The sequence below is a fragment of the Phyllobates terribilis genome, unplaced genomic scaffold (genome assembly GCF_046119375.1).
Source record: "Phyllobates terribilis strain yellow unplaced genomic scaffold, ASM4611937v1 Scaffold_5__5_contigs__length_657084704, whole genome shotgun sequence".
NCBI lineage: Eukaryota > Metazoa > Chordata > Amphibia > Anura > Dendrobatidae > Phyllobates > Phyllobates terribilis.
This window is the reverse complement of record NW_027362765.1, coordinates 609,388,905-609,410,890: the sequence shown is the minus strand read 5'-3', so window position 1 is coordinate 609,410,890 and position 21,986 is coordinate 609,388,905. Positions and strand designations below refer to the sequence as shown.

Sequence of the window (21,986 nt, the reverse complement as noted above, 5' to 3'; positions counted from 1 at the left end):
GGTATTGCCACTTTTAGAAGAAATTGTGTGACACATTTCGGCACCATTTTTACCCATTGCCCTGTGTGAAAATGTAAAATCTGAGGGTAAAACATTTTTTTGTGGTAAAAATATAATTATGCTTTTTTCACTGACCAATGGTATAAATTTAAAAATTGAAAAATACTCACTACTTCCCTAGATGAATTCCTTGAGAGGTGTAGTTTACAAAATGGGGTCACTTGTGGGGGTTTCTGCTGTTTCGGCATTTCAGCGACTCTTCAAATGTGACATGGTGTCTGCCACCTATCCCAGCCAACATAGCGCTCCTTTCTCTTCCGAACCCTGCCGTCCACCAAAGCAGTGGTTTTCCCCCACATATGGGGTATCAGCGTACTCAGGAGAAATTGCACAACAAATTTCATGGTGCAATTTATCCTATTACCCTTATGATAATGCAAAATTAAGGGATGAAAAATGGTTTTGTGGGAAAAATTAGAAAATTTTATTTTTACAGCTCAATATTATAATCTTCTGTGAAGCACCTTGGGGTTCAAGGTGCTCACCACACATCTAGATAAGTTCCCTAAGGGGTCTAGTTTCCAAAATGGTGTCACTTGTGGGGGTTTCCACTGTTTAGGCACATCAGGAGCTCTCCAAACGCAACATGGCGTCCGCTAATTATTCAGACAAATTTTACATTCAAAAAGTCAAATGGCGCTCCTTCCCTTTCAAACCCTGCCGTGCGCCCAAACAGTGGTTTGCCTCCACATATGGGGTATCAGCGTGTTCAGGAGAAATTGCACAACAAATTTCATGGTGCAATTTTTCCTATTACCCTTATGATAATGCAAAATTAAGGGATGAAAAACGTTTTTGTGGGAAAAATGTGAAAATTTTATTTTTACAGCTCAATATTATAAACTTCTGTGAAGCACCTTGGGGTTCAAGGTGCTCACCACACATCTAGATAAGTTCCCTAAGGGGTCTAGTTTCCAAAATGGTGTCACTTGTGGGGGGGTTTCCACTGTTTAGGCACATCAGGAGCTCTCCAAACGCAACATGGCGTCTGCTAATTATTCAGACAAATTTTATATTCAAAAAGTCTAATGGCGCTCCTTCCCTTCCGAACCCTGCAGTGCGCCCAAACAGTGGTTTTCCCTCACATATGGGGTATCAGCACGCTCAAGAGAAATTGCACAAAAAAATTTGGGGTCCATTTTTTCCTGTTACCCCTGTGAAAATAGAAAAAATTGGGTCTAAAGTAACATTTTTGTGAAAAAAGTTAAATGTTAATTTTTTTCTTCCACATTCCAAAAATTCCTGTGAAGCACCTGAAGGGTTAATAAAGTTCTTGAATGTGGTTTTGAGCACCTTGAGGGGTGCAGTTTTTAGAATGGTGTCACTTTTTGGTATTTTCTGTCATAAAGACCCCTCAAAGTGACTTCAAATATGATGTGGTCCCTAAAAAAATGTTTTTGTAAATTTTGTTGGAAAAATGAGAAATCGCTTGTCAACTTTTAACCCTTATAGCTCCCTAACAAAAAAAAATTTTGGTTCCAAAATTGTGCTGATGTAAAGTAGACATGTGGGAAATGTTATTTATTAACTCTTTTGTGTGACACATCTCTCTGATTTAAGGGCATGAAAATTCAAAGTTAGAAAATTGCAAAATTTTCAAAATTTTCGCCAAATTTCCGATTTTTTCACAAATAAACGTAAGTTATATCGAAGAAATTTTACCAGTGTCATGAAGTACAATGTGTCACGAAAAAACAATCTCAGAATCAGGGGAATACATTGAAGCGTTCCAGAGTAATTACTTCATAAAGTGACAGTGGTCAGAATTGAAAAAATTGGCCCGGTCACGAAGGCAAAAACAGGCTCTGGTGCAAAGTGGTTAAAGAGCTGTAATTCCTAAACCCTTATTTCAATTAGGATGTGAATGCTCGTAAAATTAAACCTGCGAGTCTGCACTTTAATCTCATATTGATTATTTAACTGTATCTTGAGTACGTTTTGGTAAGCAGCTAAAATGCTAAAACGTGTGTCACTGTTCAAATATTTCTGGACCTAACTGTGTGTATAGATATACAGTGGCTTGTGAAAGTTTTCGCCCCCTTGGCTCTTTACGTATTTTGTTACAGTACAGCGTGTTTAAATATTTTTGTAATCTGATTTGTGTGTGATGCACCAGCACTAAATAGTTTGTTAGTGAAGTGAGAAAAATATAGGCATGAATTAAATTTATGGGATCAAATCACTAAAAATTGGCTTGTGCATGTGTATTCATCCCTTTTGCTATTAAGCCCTTAAAAATGTCTGATGTAAGCAATTACCTTCATAAGTGTCATGCTTAGTGAAAGAAAGTCCACCTGTGTGCAATCTAGGTGTCACATGGTCTGTCAGTATAAACACACCGTTTCTGAAAATCCATAGAGGCTGCAACACCATTAAGCAAGAGGCAACACTAACCTAACACCATGAAGACCAAGAAGCTCTCCAAACAAGTCAGGGACAAAGTTGTTAAGAAGTACAAGTTAGGGTTGAGTTTAAAAATAAAAAATATTCCAATCTCTGATGATTCCCCGGAGCACCATTAAATCCATTATCATCAAATAAAAATAACATGCTACCACAACACACCTGGCAAGTGAGGTCCACCGACCAAAACTCTCAGCCCGGGCAAGGAGGGCATTAATCAGAGAGACAGCACAGAGACCAAAGGTAACTCTGGAGGAGCTGCAGAGTTCCCAAGCAGAAACTGGAATATCTGGCGATACAACCATATTTTGCCGTACACTCCATAGAGGTGGTCTTTATGGAAGAGTGGGCAGAAAAAAGCCTCTACTTGCACACAAAAATTGTAAGGCTCGTTTTGAGTTTGCAAAAAGACATGTGGGAGACTTCCCAAATGTATGGAGGAAGGTGCTGTGGTCAGATGAAGCCAAAATTGAACTTTTTAGCCACAAAGGTAAATGTTATGTCTGATGCCAATCTAACACAGCGCATCACCCCAAAAACACCATTCCCACAGTGAAACATGATGGTGGCAGCATCATGATGTGGGAATGTTTTCGGCACCAGGGACAGGGAAAATGGTCCGAGTCGAGGAAAAGATGGATTGTGCTAAATACAGGGATATTCTTGAGCAAAACCTGTTTCAGTCAGTCAGTGATTTGAAACTGTGACAGAGGTTCACCTTCCAACAAGATAATGACCCAAAGCATACTGCTAAGGCAACACTTGAGTGATTTAACCCCTTAACGACCATCAATATGCCTTTTAACGGCGGTCGTTAAGAGGCCTTATTCCTTAGCGCTGCCTTTTAACAGCGCTGAGGAATAAGCGCATAGTGCTGAAATTCCCGTGGGTGTCAGCTGTACATGATATCTGACACCCTGCAGTACGGCCCTGGCTCGATTTAAAGCTGATCGGGACCGATTAACCCCTTAAATACCGCTGTCAATCTCAACAGTGGTATTTAAGTGGTTGCAAGGGGGGTCTCAAGACCCCCTTTGTAACCATCGGACTGCCGCAATGAGAATCGTGGGTGCCAATGGTTACCATGGTACGCTGAGGTCATGCTATGACCTCAGGGTACGGTGGCCTGTGAGACCAAGCTATCAGCTGGGTCTCACAGGCAAAGTCTGTGAGACACTGACAGTCTCATGCACTGTATAAGAATACTGCAGTGTATGAGACCAGTGATCAAAATAAAAATTATACATGTCCCACACTGGGACTAAGTAAAAAAGTGAAACAAAGTAAAATAAAATATGTAAAAATTTTAAAAAAGCGCACACAAAACACAGCCTTTGTGATATAACAAAATTAAACAAAAAAAAGTATACAATTGGTATCGCTGTGTCTGGAACGACCTGATCTATAAAAGTTATTTGTTCCGTACGGCGAATTCCGTAAAAATAATAATAAAAAACACGCCGAAAATGTCACTTTTTCATCATACTCACAAAAAAAGTGAATAAAAAGCGATCAAAAAGTCGTATGTAAAAAAATTGTATACCGTATTCTTCAGACTATAAGACGCACCTAGGTTTTAGAGGAGGAAAATAGAAAAAAAAATGTAAGCAAAAAATGTGGTCATGATGCCCTGTTATAGGGGAGGGGGTCTGCTGCTGACACTGGCCCCTACTTCCTGGTATATGTGGCCCTCATCCCCATCCTGGTATGTGTAGCTCTCATCCCCATCCTGGTATGCATGGTACCCCTTGATCCCCCATCCTGGCATGCATGGCACCCCTTGATCCTCCATTATGGTATGCATGGCTCCCTCTGATCCCTTGATCCTGGTATGTTTGGCACCCATTGATCTCCATCACTCTGCCCACAAAAAAATAAACAATTATACCCACCTCCTCTCTCCTCCATCACTTCGTCCCACTCTGCTGCCGACACTCTCACTGTGTGAGCCGTGCATGGCGTCACTGCCATGCACCCTCACACAGTGTGAGATGCTGTGCCGGAATACTCGCTGTCCCCACGCCGGGACTGTGTGCGTGGGGAGCAGTGACCATTCACTCTCTTCAATAGCGCGCATACTGTAGCTGCAGCGTGGCTCCTGCTGCGGCAGGCGGTCTGTGTACCCGCTATTAAAGACCATGAATATTCACTACAACCCATGGGAGTGGATTGTAGTGAATATTCATGGTCTTTATTAGCGGGCACACAGACCGCCGGCTGCGGCTACAGTGTGCGCACTATTTAGGAAAACGAATATTCATTGCTCCCCACGCCCATGGGCGTGGGGAGCAGTGAATATTCATTTTCTTTAGCAGCGGGCACAGTGTAGGCTGCAGCAGGCGGCTGCTGCCTCCTGTGCCCCGCTCATCCACCGCTGCTGCTCCTCACCCACACCACCCTTAGCCACAGTATATAGTATGGACATGTATAGTTCGGACTAGAAGACGCACCCCCCCACTTTCCTCCAAAATTTTGGAGGAAAAAAGTGCGTCTTATAGTCCGAAAAATATGGTAAATGAAAAAGCCTAGCGTTCCGCAAAAAACAAGCCCTAATTAGGCAAAAAAAAGTTACAGCTCTTAGAAAATGACCCTGCAACAACAAAAGCATTTTTTTGTAAAATATTTTTAATGTGTAAAAATAGCAATGCATTAAAAAAAACACCTATATAAATCTGGTATCGCTGTAATCGTACCGACCAGACAAACAAATCTGTCTTCACTTTTACTGCACAGTGAATGGCGCAAAAAAAAACAAATAAAAACAATAACTGAATTGCTAGTTTTTGTTCATTCTTTGTTTGAAAAATCTGAATAAAAAAAAAAATTCTGAAACTCATCCCACAAAAAAATAAGCCCTCATACAGCTCTGTTCGCCAAAGAATAAAAAAATTACAGCTCTCAGAATATGGCAATGAAAAAAAAAAACTTTTTATAAAAAAGTATTTTTACTGTATGATGGCAGCAAAACCTAAAAAAAAAATTATATAAATCACTGTAATCGTACCAATGCGAAGAATAAATCCACGTTATCACTTATATCTTACGGTGAACTGCGCAAAAATAAGAAATATTCTTGTACTGCTGTCGATTTGTTCATTCTACCTCCCAAAAATTTGAATAAGGCTCGGCTCACAATTATCCTGCTGGGCACTTACGTCTAGGTTTTCGTGTAAATTCCCCAAAACCGCGATTCAGACAAAACCCCCGACAGAACCACTCACTTGTGAGGCAGATGGAGTCACTTTGGACTGGCCTGTGTTCCGGCAGTGTGCTATCATTTTAGGCGTCTTTTTAGCACTCGAGTGGAAAACCACAGATCTGTGCACGCCTAAAAAGATGAATACCACCTGAGCAGATATCAAACGGATTCAAAAGTGTCTCCATCTGCCTCATGGTGGTTGGTTCCGTTGGGGGTTTCGTCTGATTCATGTTTTTTGTGGGATTTACTCTTAAGTGCTCAGCATATAACACAAGAAGGCGATCCAGCCTTATTCTGGAAGCATCAAAAAATATTATGTACCCAAAAATGTTACCAATAAATCCCTAATTTATCCTGTACAAAACCAACCCCCACTCAGGTCCGTCATCTGTCATTGGAACTATAGGGGGTTCCCACGTTACTAGTAGAACAAAGACTCTGGAAAAGAGACATGGCTCCCGCACCCTCAAATAAAATACAGTTAAATCTGCGCTCCCAAATAAAAATGCCCTTTCTGAGCCCCACTATGCCTAAACCGCAGTAAGCAGCCACATGTTTGGCGTTATTGTAGTGGAGAGAGAGTACTTAATTTCCGGGGTGTGTATCGCCATAAGCACAAGCTGGATACAATGTATGGGGGTTCTTCACTGTATAGGGGCACAATATATGGGCACTAAACTAGCATATTTGCAATTCTCCTGAAAAAAAGCATGGCGTAGATGTAACAAAATAGTCACTGCAGTCGTAGATTAATTCATTGAGAGATGCAATTTCTTCAATGTCACTTTTGTGGTTTTTCTTGTGTCCTGGCACCTTTGGGGCTCCGCAAATGACGCCTGTAAACTATTCTAGCAAAATCTGTGCTCCAAAATCCAAATAGCACTCCTTCCTTCTCAGCCCTGATGTGTGGCCTAACAGTAATTTCTGACGACATTTGGGCATCACCACGTTCGGGAAAAATTGTGCAATAAACTATAGGGTCCAATTTCTCCTATTAAGCCTTGTGTACCTGAGAAATTTTCAGCAAATACAAAAATTACATTTTTTACCACTAAAATGTCGTATTTCCAAGCCTCAACGGTATAAATTTCTGTGAGGCACTTATGGGTTCAAAATGCTCACTACACCTCTAGATGAAGTCCTTAGTCATTGGGTCACCTGGGGGGTTTCTGCTGTTCTGACACTTCAAAGGCTCAGCTAATGGAGCCCACAATCTATTCAAACAAAATCTGCATTCTGTAGTGCTAAATTATAAATTTGGGGCTAAAACAGTATTTTAGTGGAAAAAATAAAATTTTTGGTTTCACATCTAAAAGTTATAAAGTTTTGTCAATCACCTGTAGGTTAAAAATGCTCCACACCCCCCCAAATGAATTTCTTGTGGGGTCTAGCTTTTAACATGGGGTAACTTGGGGGGCGGGGTGGGGGGGTTCTGCTGTTCTTGCATGTTAGGGGCCCTCCGAATTCGACATGGCATTCACAATCTATTCCAGACAAATAGCGCTCATTTCTTTCCTAGCCCTGCCATGTGCCCAAACAGAAGTTTTTGACCACATATGGAGTAACATCATGTCCAGGAGAAATTGCATAACAAATTATGGGGTCCGTTTTCTTCCATTATGCATTATAAAAATTACAAATTTGGGTCTAAAACTTTTCTGTCAAAAAAATGAATATTTTCAATATGACGACCTATTGTTATCAAATTCTGTGTAGTACTTGTGAGTTCAAAATGCTCACTATACCCTTAGATAAAATCCTTGAGAGGTGTAGTTTCCAAAATGGGATAACTTGTGGGGGGTTTCCACTGTTTAGGCACATCAGGGGCTCTCCAAACACGACATGACACCCTCAGATAATTCAATCAATGTTTGCGTCTCAAAACATCACTCGTTTTTTTCCGAGCCCTGCCGTGCACCCAAACAGTAGTTTTCTCCACAGCTCTACGTTATAAACTTCTGTGAAGCACCTGGTGTTTCAAGATGCTCACCACACATCTAGATACATTCCTTGAGGGTTCTAGTTTCCCAAATGGGGGTTACTTGTGGGAGGTTTCCACTGTTTAAACACATCAGGGGCTTTCCAAACGCGACATGGCATCCGCTCTCGATTCCATTTTTTGCATTCAAAAAGTCAAACTGTGCTCCTTCCCTTCCGAGCCCTGCCATGTGCCCAAGCAGTAGTTTTCCCCCACAAATGGGTTTTTTGCGTACTCAGGAGAAAATAGACCCCAAAATTTGTTGTGCAATTTCTCCTGTTACCCTTGTAAAAATTTAAAATTTGGGGCTAAAGTAAAATTTTTGTGGAAAAAAAAAAAAAGTCAAATATTATTTTCTCCTTCCACATTGCTTTAGTTTTTGTGAAGCTCTTGAAGGGTTAATAAACTTCTTAAGGCTGCGTGCACACGATGCGTTTTTCATGTATTTATGCTGCGGAATTTCCGCAGCGGAAACGCATCAAAAACGCATGGTAATCCGCACCCTATGGTCCCCAATGGCATTCCGCAATGTCAATGCACATGCTGCGGATTTTTCCTCAGCGTTTCTGCAGCGCAAATAAATCCGCAGCATGTTCATTAATTTTGCGGAAGCGCCGCCATTGACTTGCACTAAGACGCATAGAATCCGTGTCTGTACATTTGTACAAGCGGCTTCTATGCGTCTCTATGTGCGGATGGTACCCAGTTCTGGAGGAGAGAAGACTCTCATCCAGACCTGGGTACCATTGTACCTGTAAAAAAAAAAAAGAATAAAATAATAAAAAAGTTTATATTCACCTGTCCGGCGGCCCCTGCAGAGCTTCTCCTTCCAGGACCTGAGATGACGTCGCGGTCATGTGACCGCAGGCTGTCTCGCGAGATGCCGGCAACCCGGAAGAAGCCAGGACGAGCGCGACAGCACACGCGGCGGGGGATCGGGGGTAAGTATAGCTTTATTTTTTTATTTTTACGGTCACACTATATAAATCCATGCCTCATGCTATCGCCTGGAAAGTGCTTTTCAGTAAGCATGCGGAAACACATGCGTTAACGCGTGTGGGTACGCATGTGAATCCGAATGTATTCTGCAGGAAAAACGCATGTACAATCTGCATGCGTTTTTTCTGCCAGGGAGATGTAGAAATGCTGCAGAAATTTTCTGCTTCATTTCTGCATTGTGGGCACATAGCCTAAATGTGGTTTTGAGGACTTTCAGGGATGCAGTTTTTAGAATTGTCATTTTTGGGTATTTTCAGTCATATAGTTCCCTCAAAGCCACTTCAAATGTTATATGGTCCCTAAAAAAAAAAAAAGAGAAATGTTTGATTATCTTTTAACCCTTCTAACTTCCTAATAAAAAAAATTATTATGTTTCAAAAATGATGCAGCTGTAAAGTAGACGTATGGGAAATGTTATTTATTAACTAATTTGTGTGACATAACTCTATGGTTTAAGGGCATATGAAGTGGAATATGTCCTGAAAAAACAGTCTCACAATCACTGGGATCCATTGAAGCGTTTGAGCTATTACTACATAAAGTGACACTGGTCAGATTTCAAAAACTTGGCTCGGTCACTAAGGGCTTAAGGGGAAACATGTAAATGTTTTGGAGTGGCCCAGTCAAAGCCCAGACCTTAATCCAATTGAAAATCTGTGTTCAGACTTGAAGATTGCTGTTCACCAGAGAAAACCATCTTAACTTGAAGGAGCTGGAGCAGTTTTGACCAGAGGAATGGACAAGAATCCCAGTGGCAAGTTATGGAAAGCTCATAGAGACTTATCCAAAGGGACTTGCAGCTGTAATTGCCGCAAAAAGAGGCTTTACAAAGTACTGACTTTAAGGGGGTGAATAATTTATGCTCACTGAAGTTTTTAGTTATTTTGTCCTGTTTATTGTTTGCTTTACCATAAAAAGAAAACTAATGCTCTCAGTAGTAGGCATGTTTTTTAGATGAATTGATGCAAACCCTCAAAAAAAACTGTGAAATTCCAGGTTGTGAGGTGGCAAAACATGGAAAATTCGAAGGGGTGTGAATACTTTCACAAGCCACTGTAGAGGTATATCTAAAGGGGGGGGGGGAACATACTATAGCATTGGTGCATCCATACAGGGGCCCACTGCTTCCACAAAAACAGCATTTAACTTTTGTCAAATGCACATGGAGTGCATTATGATTAGCTATTGGATTGCAAAGGGCCCTCAATGTGTTCTTCCAATGATACTCCTCAACCCCCCACTTCCCCATTCTGAGTGCCCCAAAGCCGAAAAAGTTGTGAAATGCTGTCTTAGCTAAATTGTAGACTAGAGTCTTGAAATTGATCAGTTTTTCACAGTGGTTCAAGCTGTTTCATACATTTGGGGCACCTAATGACGGTCTAATCTTGGTTTATCCCACCTATTAGTTGGCTTATTTTAAAGACAGAAATTTACACAAAAATGTAGGTGTATTTTTTGGCATATGTTGGCTACACCCCTTCCACAAAGTCATTCCTTTTTGTACCAAAACTGTGACTACTTGTCGGAAAAGATTTAAAAAGTATGAAAGCAAACAATATAAGCAAGTCATATAAGATGGCAACGTAAAAAATTCTCCAAACACGCTGACACATGTTTCTGTAGACAGATCTGTGTGCGGGTTTGTTTTATCTGCGGGGCCAGCTGCAGTTTTCATTGGTCCATTTTGGTTACATACAGTGCCTTTTGCCTGAGCTTTTTGCAGGATGGTGTAGGGGATAAGTTTTCATTGTTTCTACCCTCATTTAGGCAACTATCAGCGCTTAAAGGGAGTCTGTCAGCAGGTTTTTGCTATGTAATCTCAAGACAACTTGAGGTAGGGGTTAAAACACAGATTTGAGCTATGCTGCTCTTATCAAGCTCTGAGGTTTTGTTTGCTTACATTGATTGTTTTAGCACCAGTAGCTTATCATTGCTGTGACTAGCTGGTTGCGTGAGCCCTGATCCGACACACCTCTTCCTGTGATAGGCAGCTCACTGTCTATGGACTTTATACACAGTGAGACTGGTGTGGGCGGGCCTCGCTTTCTTAGCTTTGCTTCATACTAAATCTAAAAGCTCTGATTGTGTCAGAATGGCTGCACCCAGTAAACTAAGTGACACATCTTTGGATTCAGCTTCTCTCTGCCTACATCAGGCTGCTCTCAGGTGAGGTAGCAAAAACCTGCTGACATTCTGTTTAAAAGAACTGAATTTGAATAGTCATTCTGTGCTGATAGTCCCTTTAAATGGTCCCCTGACTGTCCCCAACCACTACTATAACAGTATGGGTTCAGATTCCTTTTTAAAGGATTTTTTTGGGTTTTGAAAACCCCTCTCTACCAGCTGCAGTTTGTTTTACAAAAAATAATCAAATAGCTTTACTCACTCTCCCCTTGTCTAGCATGGAGTCTATGCCTCGCTCTGCAGTGCTGAAGTCATGAAAACTGTGCTGCCTACAATTAGTGAGCTCCGTGGCTCTGCCCCAGTGGATGGCATGAGCTGCTCACTGAATTGGTGTCGGTGAAGCAGATAATAACCATCATCCGGAGCGGCAGCGGAGACTCTGTGCTGAACCCAGGGAATAAGTAAAACACAGGTTTTGTGTTTTTTTTTTAACAAACTGCAGCTTAGAAAACCCCTTTTTAATCTGCTCGTGTTTAAATGCTGTATTGTTGAGCTTTTATTCTGCAGTGTTGCATATACTAATGAGCTCAGACTCAAAATGTATGGTGGAGTTGAGAGAATGTTCTTCATTATATAATTAGCAATCTTCTTTATTTTAGACAGTCCTCGGAGCTGGAACTTCTTACATACACTTTCCTGGGTCCTCAACCTGTTTGGCATTTTCTTCATCTTGGCTGCCCATGAACATTATTCCATTGACGTCTTCATTGCATTTTATATTACCACAAGACTTTTCCTCTATTACCACACTTTGGCAAATACACGTGCATACCAACAAAGCCGACGGGCACGAATCTGGTTCCCCATGTTCTCCTTCTTTGAATGCAATGTGAAAGGACCTGTTCCTAATGAATACTGCTGGCCTTTCTCTAGGCCTGTATTTCTAAAGAACTTATTCAGTTAATTTATTTATTTGTGTGTGTATACTCGAAAGTCTGGAGCGCCCATTTTGTCTGCATAACCATTAAGGAAGGGGAATGTTTTTCATTAACTATTCGTAGAAGGATTGCACATTCTCGTAAAAGCATCTGTCTCTTAACAGCAAACTTACCAGTGCACATGGAGCAGAACAGCCATATAAGTAAACTTGGCTTTGGTTAAAAAATACCTTACCTGTAAGACTTACCCATAAACTATATATATTTCATAGATTTAAAAAGAACCATAAGTTATAAAATAAATGCTCTAAATCTGTAGAATGATACACGTGCACACGTTGAGTATTTGGTCAGTATTTTACCTCCGTATGTACAAGTCCAAACCAGGAGTGGGTGATAAATTCTGAAGTGGTGACTTGTTTCTATTCTACCTTTTCTCTGATTGTTCCTCTCCTGGTTTTGGCTTACAAATACTGAGGTAAAATGCTCCCCATATACACAACCCTTGCACTTGGCCTTAATTTTTCACTTTTTTCCCCCCAACATTGTAGATTAGATAAATAAAGTGAAAAGTCCAATTACTTTTGTGTGGTTGATGGTGTTGGGGTAATTAATCTATTCTAGAGCAGTGATTGATATTAAAATCATTTCTTTACATTAATGCAAAATAAGGTTTTAATATTGGACATTACCAGTGGGTTAACATTTAGTTTTAATGTTTTTTTTTTATTTATGTAGCTGCTATATTAACTGCAATTACACATTTTGTTATATTTATTCAATGGCTTTCCAATTTGTTTTCTGTTATCTAGGCTGTCCTTTTCCATCTCTACTATATTCTTTTGACATGTCAGTATTTTGCATCAGTATTTTTAAGCCAAAGCAAGGAGTAAAAAATGCACAGAGAAATTGCCACGAAAAAATGAGCTTCTCCGCCGTATAGACACACTCCCATTTATGACTTAAAAATACTTGTGTACAATAGTGATGTGACAAGTGGCCTCTGTCATTTGTCTTTTTATCACAGTTTTTTTCCAGCAGTTTTCAGAAGTGCATGTGCACATACTGCCAAATGCGTGCAGATTTTGTGTGTGTATAGAATCCGTACTGAAAACCAGTAAGAAAAGTATGGTACAATGGAAGTGAATGTCGTTTCACAAATCCTCACACACAAACTAAATCTACACGGATTTGAGGGCATTCAGCGGGTTTTTAAACGTATGTTTGGAGCACTCATCTGAAAATATCTACAGTATATACATATGATAAAGGCCATGTTCCTACATAGTATAAGTGCTGCGTTATTTCAACTGTGTTTTTTTTGTGCAGAAAACCTTCGTCGTTCAACAGTTCAAACAAAGTGGATGTGATTTTATGAAAACTCATTCCCACTGTTCGTTTAAGGACGCTATTGAATTGTGCCTTTTTTCTCCATAGAATTCTGCGAGCAGCTGAAAAAACACATGTAAAAACACAGTTGTTTTTAATTTCAGAATCCCAGTGTTTGTATACTAAAAAAAATGCATTTACAAATACTACAATGCTTCAAATCTGCACCAAAAACGCAACAATTAGGATAAATTGCTAATGCGAATATTGGTGAAGACACCTGCAAAAAAAAGAAGAAAAACTGTGTTTAAGCTACATGAAATAGTGTCCTTAAAATTCCATTTTTTTTTTCAATTACTTTCTATGAAATATTACAAAAGCATAATTGTACCCTCTATCACCATGTAACTGTTGTAAAGCTAAACTTAAAGCTCCTATGTATTTAGTAAGATCTAAACATTTTGGAGACTGTTTTGTATTGCGGTTCATCATAACATTTACTCTAAGTACTACCTCGTGTCATCATAAGGGATTTTTATTTGGCTTCTGTTCAGTACAGTAGTTCTAATTACTGTGAATTTTGATTTCATACAATGCATCATACTAATATGCTGATGTGCATGAAGCGACCTATATGAAGAAGAGCATGGATTATTTTTGTTATGAAACTTGATCTGACATGAATATAACAGAGTGCACATTATCATGGCAGATGATAACCCCTTAATTTGGGTAAACAGATGTGTATTCCATTAACATGCCTGCCAATTTGCTGATTAATGACAATGATTTGAATTGTTTACGCGTGCATAGCATTAACCTGTTACTGACAGTATTTGATTTAGGTTCCTGTTCATTTCACAATGTCACTGCTGACTACAACACAGGACTGTATTCATTTCCTAGCAATCAACATGGGATGTGTGTATTGTTTACATTTCTGTGGAAAAGTATTAAACCTGAGACCGACTACATCATTTTGTCTTCGTATTTTACTTATCATACAATACTGTACAGCTTGAACTGTTTAAAGAGAATGTTGATTGTGCTTTCACACTCGAGGTAGCATGAGACGGACTCTACAACCCACAGAAGTTGCTCAGGTAGTGCAGTTCATCCAGGATGGCACATCAATGCGAGCTGTGGCAAGAAGGTTTGCTGTGTCTGTCATCGTAGTGTCCAGAGGCACTACCAAGAGACAGGACAGTACACCAGGAGATGCGGAGAGGGCCGTACGAGGGCAACAACCCAGCAGCAGGACCGCTACCTCCGCCTTTGTGCAAGGAGGAACAGGAGGAGCACTGCTAGAGCCCTGCAAAATGACCTCCAGCAGGCCACAAATGTGCATGTGTCTGCACAAACGGTTAGAAACCGACTTCATGAGGGTGGTATGAGGGCCCAATGTCCACAGATGGGGGTTGTGCTCACAGCCCCACACCGTGCAGGAATCATGGCATTTGCCACAGAACACCAGGATTGTCAAAGTCGCCACTGGCGCCCTGTGCTCTTCACAGATGAAAGCAGGTTCACACTGAGCACATGTGACAGACGTGACAGAGTCTGGAGACGCCGTGGAGAGCGATCTGCTGCCTGCAACATCCTTCAGCATGACCGGTTTGGCAGTGGGTCAGTAATGGTGTGGGGTGGCATTTCTTTGGAGGGCCGCACAGCCCTCCATGTGCTCGCCAGAGGTAGCCTGACTGCCATTAGGTACTGAGATGAGATCCTCAGACCCCTTGTGAGACCATATGCTGGTGCGGTTGGCCCTGGGTTCCTCCTAATGCAGGACAATGCCAGACTTCATGTGGCTGGAGTGTGTCAGTAATTCCTGCAAGATGAAGGCATTGAAGCTATGGATTGGCCCGCCCGTTCCCCAGACCTGAATCCGATTTGAGTACATCTGGGACATCATGTCTCGCTCCATCCACCAATGTCCCGTTGCACCACAGACTGTCCAGGAGTTGGCGGATGCTTTAGTCCATGTCTGGGAGGAGATACCACAGGAGACTATCCGCAACCTCATCAGGAGCATGCCCAGGCGTTGTAGGGAGGTCATACAGGCACATGGAGGCCACACACAATACTGAGACTCATTTTGACTTGTTTTAAGGACATTACATCAAAGTTGGATCAGCCTGTAGTGTGTTTTTCCACTTTAATTTTGGGGGTGACTCCAAACCCAGGCCTCCATTGGTTAATTAATTTGATTTCCATTGATGATTTTTGTGTGATTTCGTTGTCAGCACATTCAACTTTGTACAGAACAAAGTATTCAATGAGAATATTTCATTCATTCAGATCTAGGATGTGTTATTTGAGTGTTCCCTTTATTTTTTTGAGCAATGTATATATACACTTTTAATTGTGTGTATGTACAGTACAGACCAAAAGTTTGGACACACCTCATTTAAAGATTTTTCTGTATTTTCATGAATATGAAAATTGTACATTCACACTGAAGGCATCAAAACTATGAATTAACACATGTGGAATTATATACTTAACAAAAAAGTGTGAAACAACTGAAAATAAGTCTTATATTCTAGGTTCTTCAAGTAGCCACCTTTTGCTTTGATGACTGCTTTGCACACTCTTGGCATTCTCTTGATGAATTGCTGGTTTTTGTTCATTCTGCCTCCCAAAAATAAAAAAATGATAAAGAGAATGTCATGTATCCGATAACGATACCAATAAAAACGTCAACTTATCCCACAAAAAAACAAGCCCTCACATGGCTCTGTAAAATATGGCGATGTAAAAACTAGTTTTTGCAAAAAAAAGCATCATTTAGTGTGTGAAACATAAAACTATATAAATTCGTATCGCTGTAATCACAGCGACCCAAAGAATAAAGTAGTCTAATAATTTATACTGCACGAGGAATGGTGTAAAAAAAATAAATTAAAACCAATTCTTCACCTGCTGTTGATTTTGTTCATTCTGCCTCCCAAAGATCGCAGTATGGCTCGGCACACATTTATCCTGTGCTGAGCACTTACACCATAGTTTCCATGTAAATCTCTGAAATACGTGATTCAGACAGATCCCCCAGCAGAAGATTCTCTATAATGAGGCAGATGGAGGCACTGTGGACGCTGTCTGGTGTGTGTCCGTCTCTTTAGGCGTGCATAAAAGTGCCGTTGACCACAGTTTTGTGCACTTCTGGGGGGAAAAAAGTACACCGCTGAACAGAGGCCATACGGCGTTCATAGAAATTCTGCTCATTATAGTGAATGAATCCTTTGGGGTTTCATCTGAATCACGTCACTTGGAGATTTAGATGGAAACCCTGATGTAAGTGCTCAACGTAGAGCACAGGATGTGATCCAAAATGTTATGTAAAATGTTGTTAACAAAAGCTTCAACTCAATCCATAAAAAAAAATAAAGTCCCCACTCAGATCCAGCATCTGTTACCGGAAATATAGAGTGCATCCACATTAATGGTAGCACAAAGGCTCTGGAAAACCAAAATGGCTCCTCGCCCCCCCCAAAGAAATTCAACAAATTTTGCGCTCCCAAATTCCCCCTCCCTTTTGAGCTCCAGTGTGCCTAGACCGGAGTTAGCGTCTTCATGTTTGGCATTTCTTTAGCAATGAAAGCCCACCTAATTTACAAGTGCGTGTCTCCAGAAGCATGAGCTGTGCACTACAAAGTACTGGTCATTACAACAGCAGTTTGCAATTTACACTCAGCTGCTTGTTTCTGGAAAACACCATGGAGTCAAAATAGTCACTACACCTGTAGATAAATTCCCAAAGGTGGATAGTTTCCAAAATGGGGTCACATGAGGGGGGGGGAATTCTGCTCTTCTAGCACTTAGGGGCTCTGTATATGGATACTGCAAACTATTGTAGAAAAATCTGCGCTCCGGGAGGTAAATAGCGCTTTGTCCCTCCTGAGTCTCGCCATGTGGAAAAACAGTACAGTCACATATGGGGTATTTCTACATTCAGCAGAAATTGTGGGACAAATTTTGGTGCCATTTTTACCCATTTCCCATTGTGAAAATGTAAAATCTGGGACTAAAACAAAATTTTGGTGGTAAAAATGTAATTATATTTTTCTTCACTGCCCAGTGGTATAAAATTCTGTGACCCACCTATGGTGTCAATATGATCGCTGCACCCCTAGATGAATTCATTGAGCAGTGTAGTTTGTAATTATGGGGTGTTTTGCTGTTCTGGCACCACAGAGGCTCTGCAAATGGGACATGGCACCATCAAACCAGTCCAGCAAAATCTGAACTCGAATATGGCGCTTCTTCCCTTCTGAGGTTTGCACTGTGCCTCAAAAGTAGTTTTCAACCACATATGGGGATATCGGCGCACGCAGGAAAAATTGCACAACAAATTTTGGGGTCCCTTTTCTCCTGCTATCCTTATGAAAAATGAAAAAATTTGAGACTAAAACAACATTTTTGTGGGAAAAATATATATATATATTTTTTTCATTTTCACAGATCAACATAAAATTCTGTGAAGCACTTGTGGGTTCAAGGTGCTCACCACACATCTAGATAAATTCCTTGAGGGGTGTAGTTTCCAAAATGGGGTCACTTGTGGGAGTTTTCCACTGTATAGGCACAACAGGGGCTCTCCTAACACGACATGACACCCGCAGACCATTCCATCAAAGTCTGCGTTCCAAAACGTCACTCCTTCCTTTCTAAGCCCTGCTATGTGCCCAAAACAGTAGTTTTGTCCTACATATGGGGTATCTGCGTACTCAGGCAAAATTGCACAACAAATTTTGGGGTCCATTTTCTCCTGTTACCCTTGTGAAAATGAAAAATTTGTGGGAAAAATGATTATTTTTTTTTCACAGCTCTACGTTATAAACTTCTGTGAAAGGGTTCAAGGTGCTCACCACACATCTAGACAAGTTCCCTGAAGTTTCCACTGTTTAGGCACATAATGAGCTCTCCAAATGCGACATGGCGTCTAATTATTCCAGCAAATTTTGCATTCAAAAAGTCAAATCACGCTCCTTCTCTTCCAAGCCCTGCCGTGTGCCCAAACAGTAGTTTTTCTTCAAATATTCGGTATTGACATACTCAGGAGAAATTGCACAACAAATTGTATGGTGAAATTTCTTTTGTTACCCTTGTGAAATTGCAAAACTTGGGGCTAAAAAACATTTTTTGGGAAAAATGTGTTGTTTTTTTTTTTGTTTTTGTTTTTCACGGCTCAACATTATAAACTTCTGTGAAGCACCTTGGAGGTTCAAGGTGGTGTCAACAAATCAAGGTAAGTTCCCTGAAGGATCTAGTTTCCAGAATGGTGTCAATTGTGGGGGGTTTCCACTGTAGGCACATTAGGGGCTCTTCAAACGCGACATCGTGTCCGCTAATTCAGCAAATTTTACATTCAAAAAGTCAAATGGAATTCTTTCCCTTCCAAGCCTTACCGTGCACCCTACAATGGTTTTCCCCCACATATGTGGGTATCTGTGTGCTCAGGAGAAATTGCACAACAAATTTTGGGGTCTGTTTTCTCTTGTTACCCTAGTGAAAATAAAAAAAATTGGGTCTAAATTAACTTTTTTTTCAAAAAAAATGTTACATGTTAATTTTTTCTTTCCACATTCCATTAATTCCTGTGAAGCACCTGAAGGGTTAATAAACTTCTTGTGTAGTTTCGAGCACCTTTAGGATGCGTGCCCACGATGCGTTTTTCAAGCGTTTTTGCTGCGGAATTTGCACATCGTGAACGCTTGTAGAACGCTTGGTAAACCTTCCCCCATGGTCCCCAATGACATTTCGCAAGTTCAGTTCCCATGCTGCGGAATTTTCCGCAGCGTTTTTGATGTGCGGAAAAATCCGCAGCATGTCCATTATTTGTGCGTTTACGCATACGGAATTGCCTTCTTCAATGCATTAGAAAAACGCAAGGCAATTCCTCATCTACAAAACGCTTCAAAAACACGCGAAAAACGCGTGTGAAATTCCGCATGCGTTTTTCCAGGCAAGGACATGCAGAAATGAAGCGGAAATTAGCTTGAGGGTGCAGTTTTTTTTAGAATGGTGTCACTTTTGAACAAATTTTACCACTATCGTGGAGTACAATATGTCATGAAAAAACTGTCTCAGAATCAGTGGGATCCGTTGAAGCGTTCCAGAGTTATTACCTCATGAAGTGACACTGGTCAGAATTGTAAAAATTGGTCTGGTTATGAAGTTGCAAACAGACTTGGGGAGTAAAGGAGTTAATAATTTAGCTGTGTATCGTATATGTCTAGAGTTCAGAATGTCTTTGTAATGAAATTAGCTTCTCACTGAACTTTAAAATGCTGATCACAAACTGCTCAAGTTCCTACAGCTTATTAAAAAAAGCAACTTTTTCTCAGGGTTTTTATTTGTATGCATGGTCCAGGAATTTATGAACCGTTGAAGATCCTAACTTGGTCTCCTAAGTAGCATTAAGGCTGTGTGCCCACGATGCGTTTTTAATGCGTTTCTGCAGCATTTTGCAGCTGCGGAAACGAATTAAAAACGCATGGTAGAAGGGCAGCAATGTTCCCCAATGATAATCCGCATGTGCTGTGCACATGCTGCGGAAATTTCCGCTGCGGATTATTATTGCGGAAAAAAACGCAGCACTACCAATTATTTTGCGGAAGTGCTGCGTCTTCGCCGCCATCGACTTGCATTAGACCGCATGGATTACCCATCACTGTATATGTAGATGCGTAATCCAAGCGTTCTAATGTGCGGATGGTACCCGGTTGTAGATGAGAGGACAGGGTCTCCTCCACACCCAGGTACCATTAAAAAATCTGTAAAAAAAGAATAAAATAAAAAATAAATGTATATTTACCTTCTGTCGGCCCGCGCTGCGCTCCTACTTGCTTCCCGGCACTTTGCAGTGGATTGAAGGACCTGCGCTGACGTTAGAGTCATGTGACGGGTCACGCGACGCTGGCCGCAGGTCTTTCAATCCACCGCTGTCGGCAAGGGAGAACAGAGTGTAAAGCAGGACACCGGGGGCCATCAGAGGGTAAGTATACATTTATTTTTTTATTTTTACCACTCTCTCGGGTCACACTATATAAATCCATGCCGGCTGCATGGATTTATATAGTGTGACCTAGTTGTCACAAGCACTTTCCAAGTGATGCTAATCGCTTGGAAAGCGCTTGTCAATCCGCATGCGGAAATGTCAGTGATAACGCTCCATTTCCGCATGTCCCTGGCAGGAAAACGCATGTACAATCCGCATGTACAATCCGCATGTGTTTCTTCTGCCAGGGAGATGCAGAAACGCTCAGGAAAAAATCCTGAGCATTTCAGCATCGTGGGCACATAGCCTAAATGGCAACTATGCAAATGACTGTCCATGTCATTCATGAACATGCCAGTCCTACCAAAGTAGGAACCATTCTTACTGAACTTCTCTCTGTTTTGTCTTAGAGAAGGGACCACTCTATGATGCCCATAAGCAATAGACAGACCTAATCCGTATACCTATTTCTAAGACATCCATTTAGGCTGCATGCCCACGATTCATTTTTTGGGGGAGCTTTTGACACTGCATATTTTCGGTGTCTCAAAAACGCAGTGTCTAACAGTTCTAGCAAAGTAGATGGGGTTTAAAGAGATCTCATGCTGCACTTTTTTCTTTTTTACCTCCGCTTATACTGACCTGTGGTGCGTGTTTCCAGTCTGCAACATGTCATTTTCTCTTGCGGGTACCCTGAGTTTTCTGTGCAGATTTTTCCCATAGACTTGCATTACATATGGAAAATCCACAAGTATAAGACGCATATGCATTTTTAGTGCAGAAACACATCAAAAACGTATGTAATCCACACATGACTATTTCAATAAAGTTTTGTCAAAGCCAAATACCACGAAATATCAAAAACAAAGGTTTGTTTAATACATGACATACCAACAAGACACATACACAGTGACAAAAACGCATGTAAAAAAAAACTAAGTGACCTACTTTACTTACTAGGTGAAGAAATTGTGCAGAAAATCCGCAACATCAAAAGCTCACCGTGGGAGTGTAGCCTTAAAGGGACTCTATCAGCAGATTTTTATTATGTAATCTGAGGGCAGTATGAAGTAGAGCCTGAGACTCTGATTTCAGGAATGTCGCTTATTAGGCTGTGTGCTGTTGTTTCAATACAATGAATGTTTTATCACCAGGCGATTATCACTGCCTGGACTACAGCTTGTGTGAGCACTGATCCAACCACGCCCCCTCCTCTGATAAGCAGCTTACTGGCAATAGACAATGTGCACAAAAAACTGTGGTGTTTGCTGGATTAGCTTTTTGAGCTGCGCTCTGCTACATTTAAAACCTAGAACTAGATCCCTGACTCAGGATGTTTGTCTAAACCAAATGGAATCCACCTCCATCTTTGTCCGCAACTCTAGTACATCTAATCCGGCTAACTGTAATTTTTTAACCACTTTTGGTCAGTCCTGTGTGGCCTTACAAAAATTTGTAAAAAAAATACTGGTTCATTTTGCTCAATGAACCCATCCTTTCTGATCAGCTATCCAAACAACCCAGATTTATTTACAGACGTAGTCGTAATTTACGTAGTTACATTGCTCCCAGTAACGCCTCTATTTTATCCAAACAGCATAACGGATTGACCCTCTCCAGGGTTGGTTGTTATCGTTGCAATGCATCTAAATGCCTCTGTTGTTAGACTCTGGTGAATGGTATTAAGTCCTTTGTTTCCCGTACTAGGGAAGAGCTTCCCTATTAGGTGTAGTGTAAACTGTCAGTCTTCTTATGTTGTCTATTTGCTTCAATGTACGTGCGGCTTGCAATATGTAGGCCGAACTATACAGACCATGCATGCCAGGATGAACAAGCATAGGCAAAATATTCATAATGGTTTTGTTTTCCACAGCGTTTCTAAACATTTTTCATTTGAACCTCAAAAAGATCCCAAATTTTTAAAACTGATCATTATTGATCAGATTGGGGACACGG

At 40.9% G+C, this 21,986-nt stretch overlaps 1 protein-coding gene across 3 annotated transcripts in view; it reads left to right on the top strand.

Moving 5' to 3' along the window:
* The window catches only part of SAMD8 (sterile alpha motif domain containing 8), a 73,378-nt gene extending 59,374 nt beyond the window's left edge, over window positions 1-14,004 (top strand). For 2 of the 3 annotated variants that reach the window (XM_073686068.1, XM_073686066.1), the window contains exon 6: window positions 11,423-14,004. In XM_073686068.1, the coding sequence (XP_073542169.1) occupies window positions 11,423-11,727 (305 nt within the window). In that variant the 3' untranslated portion in view covers window positions 11,728-14,004. The remainder of the gene's footprint in view (window positions 1-11,422) is intronic. The other variant, XM_073686069.1, reaches the window with a different exon arrangement.
* Window positions 14,005-21,986: the final 7,982 nt, after the last annotated feature.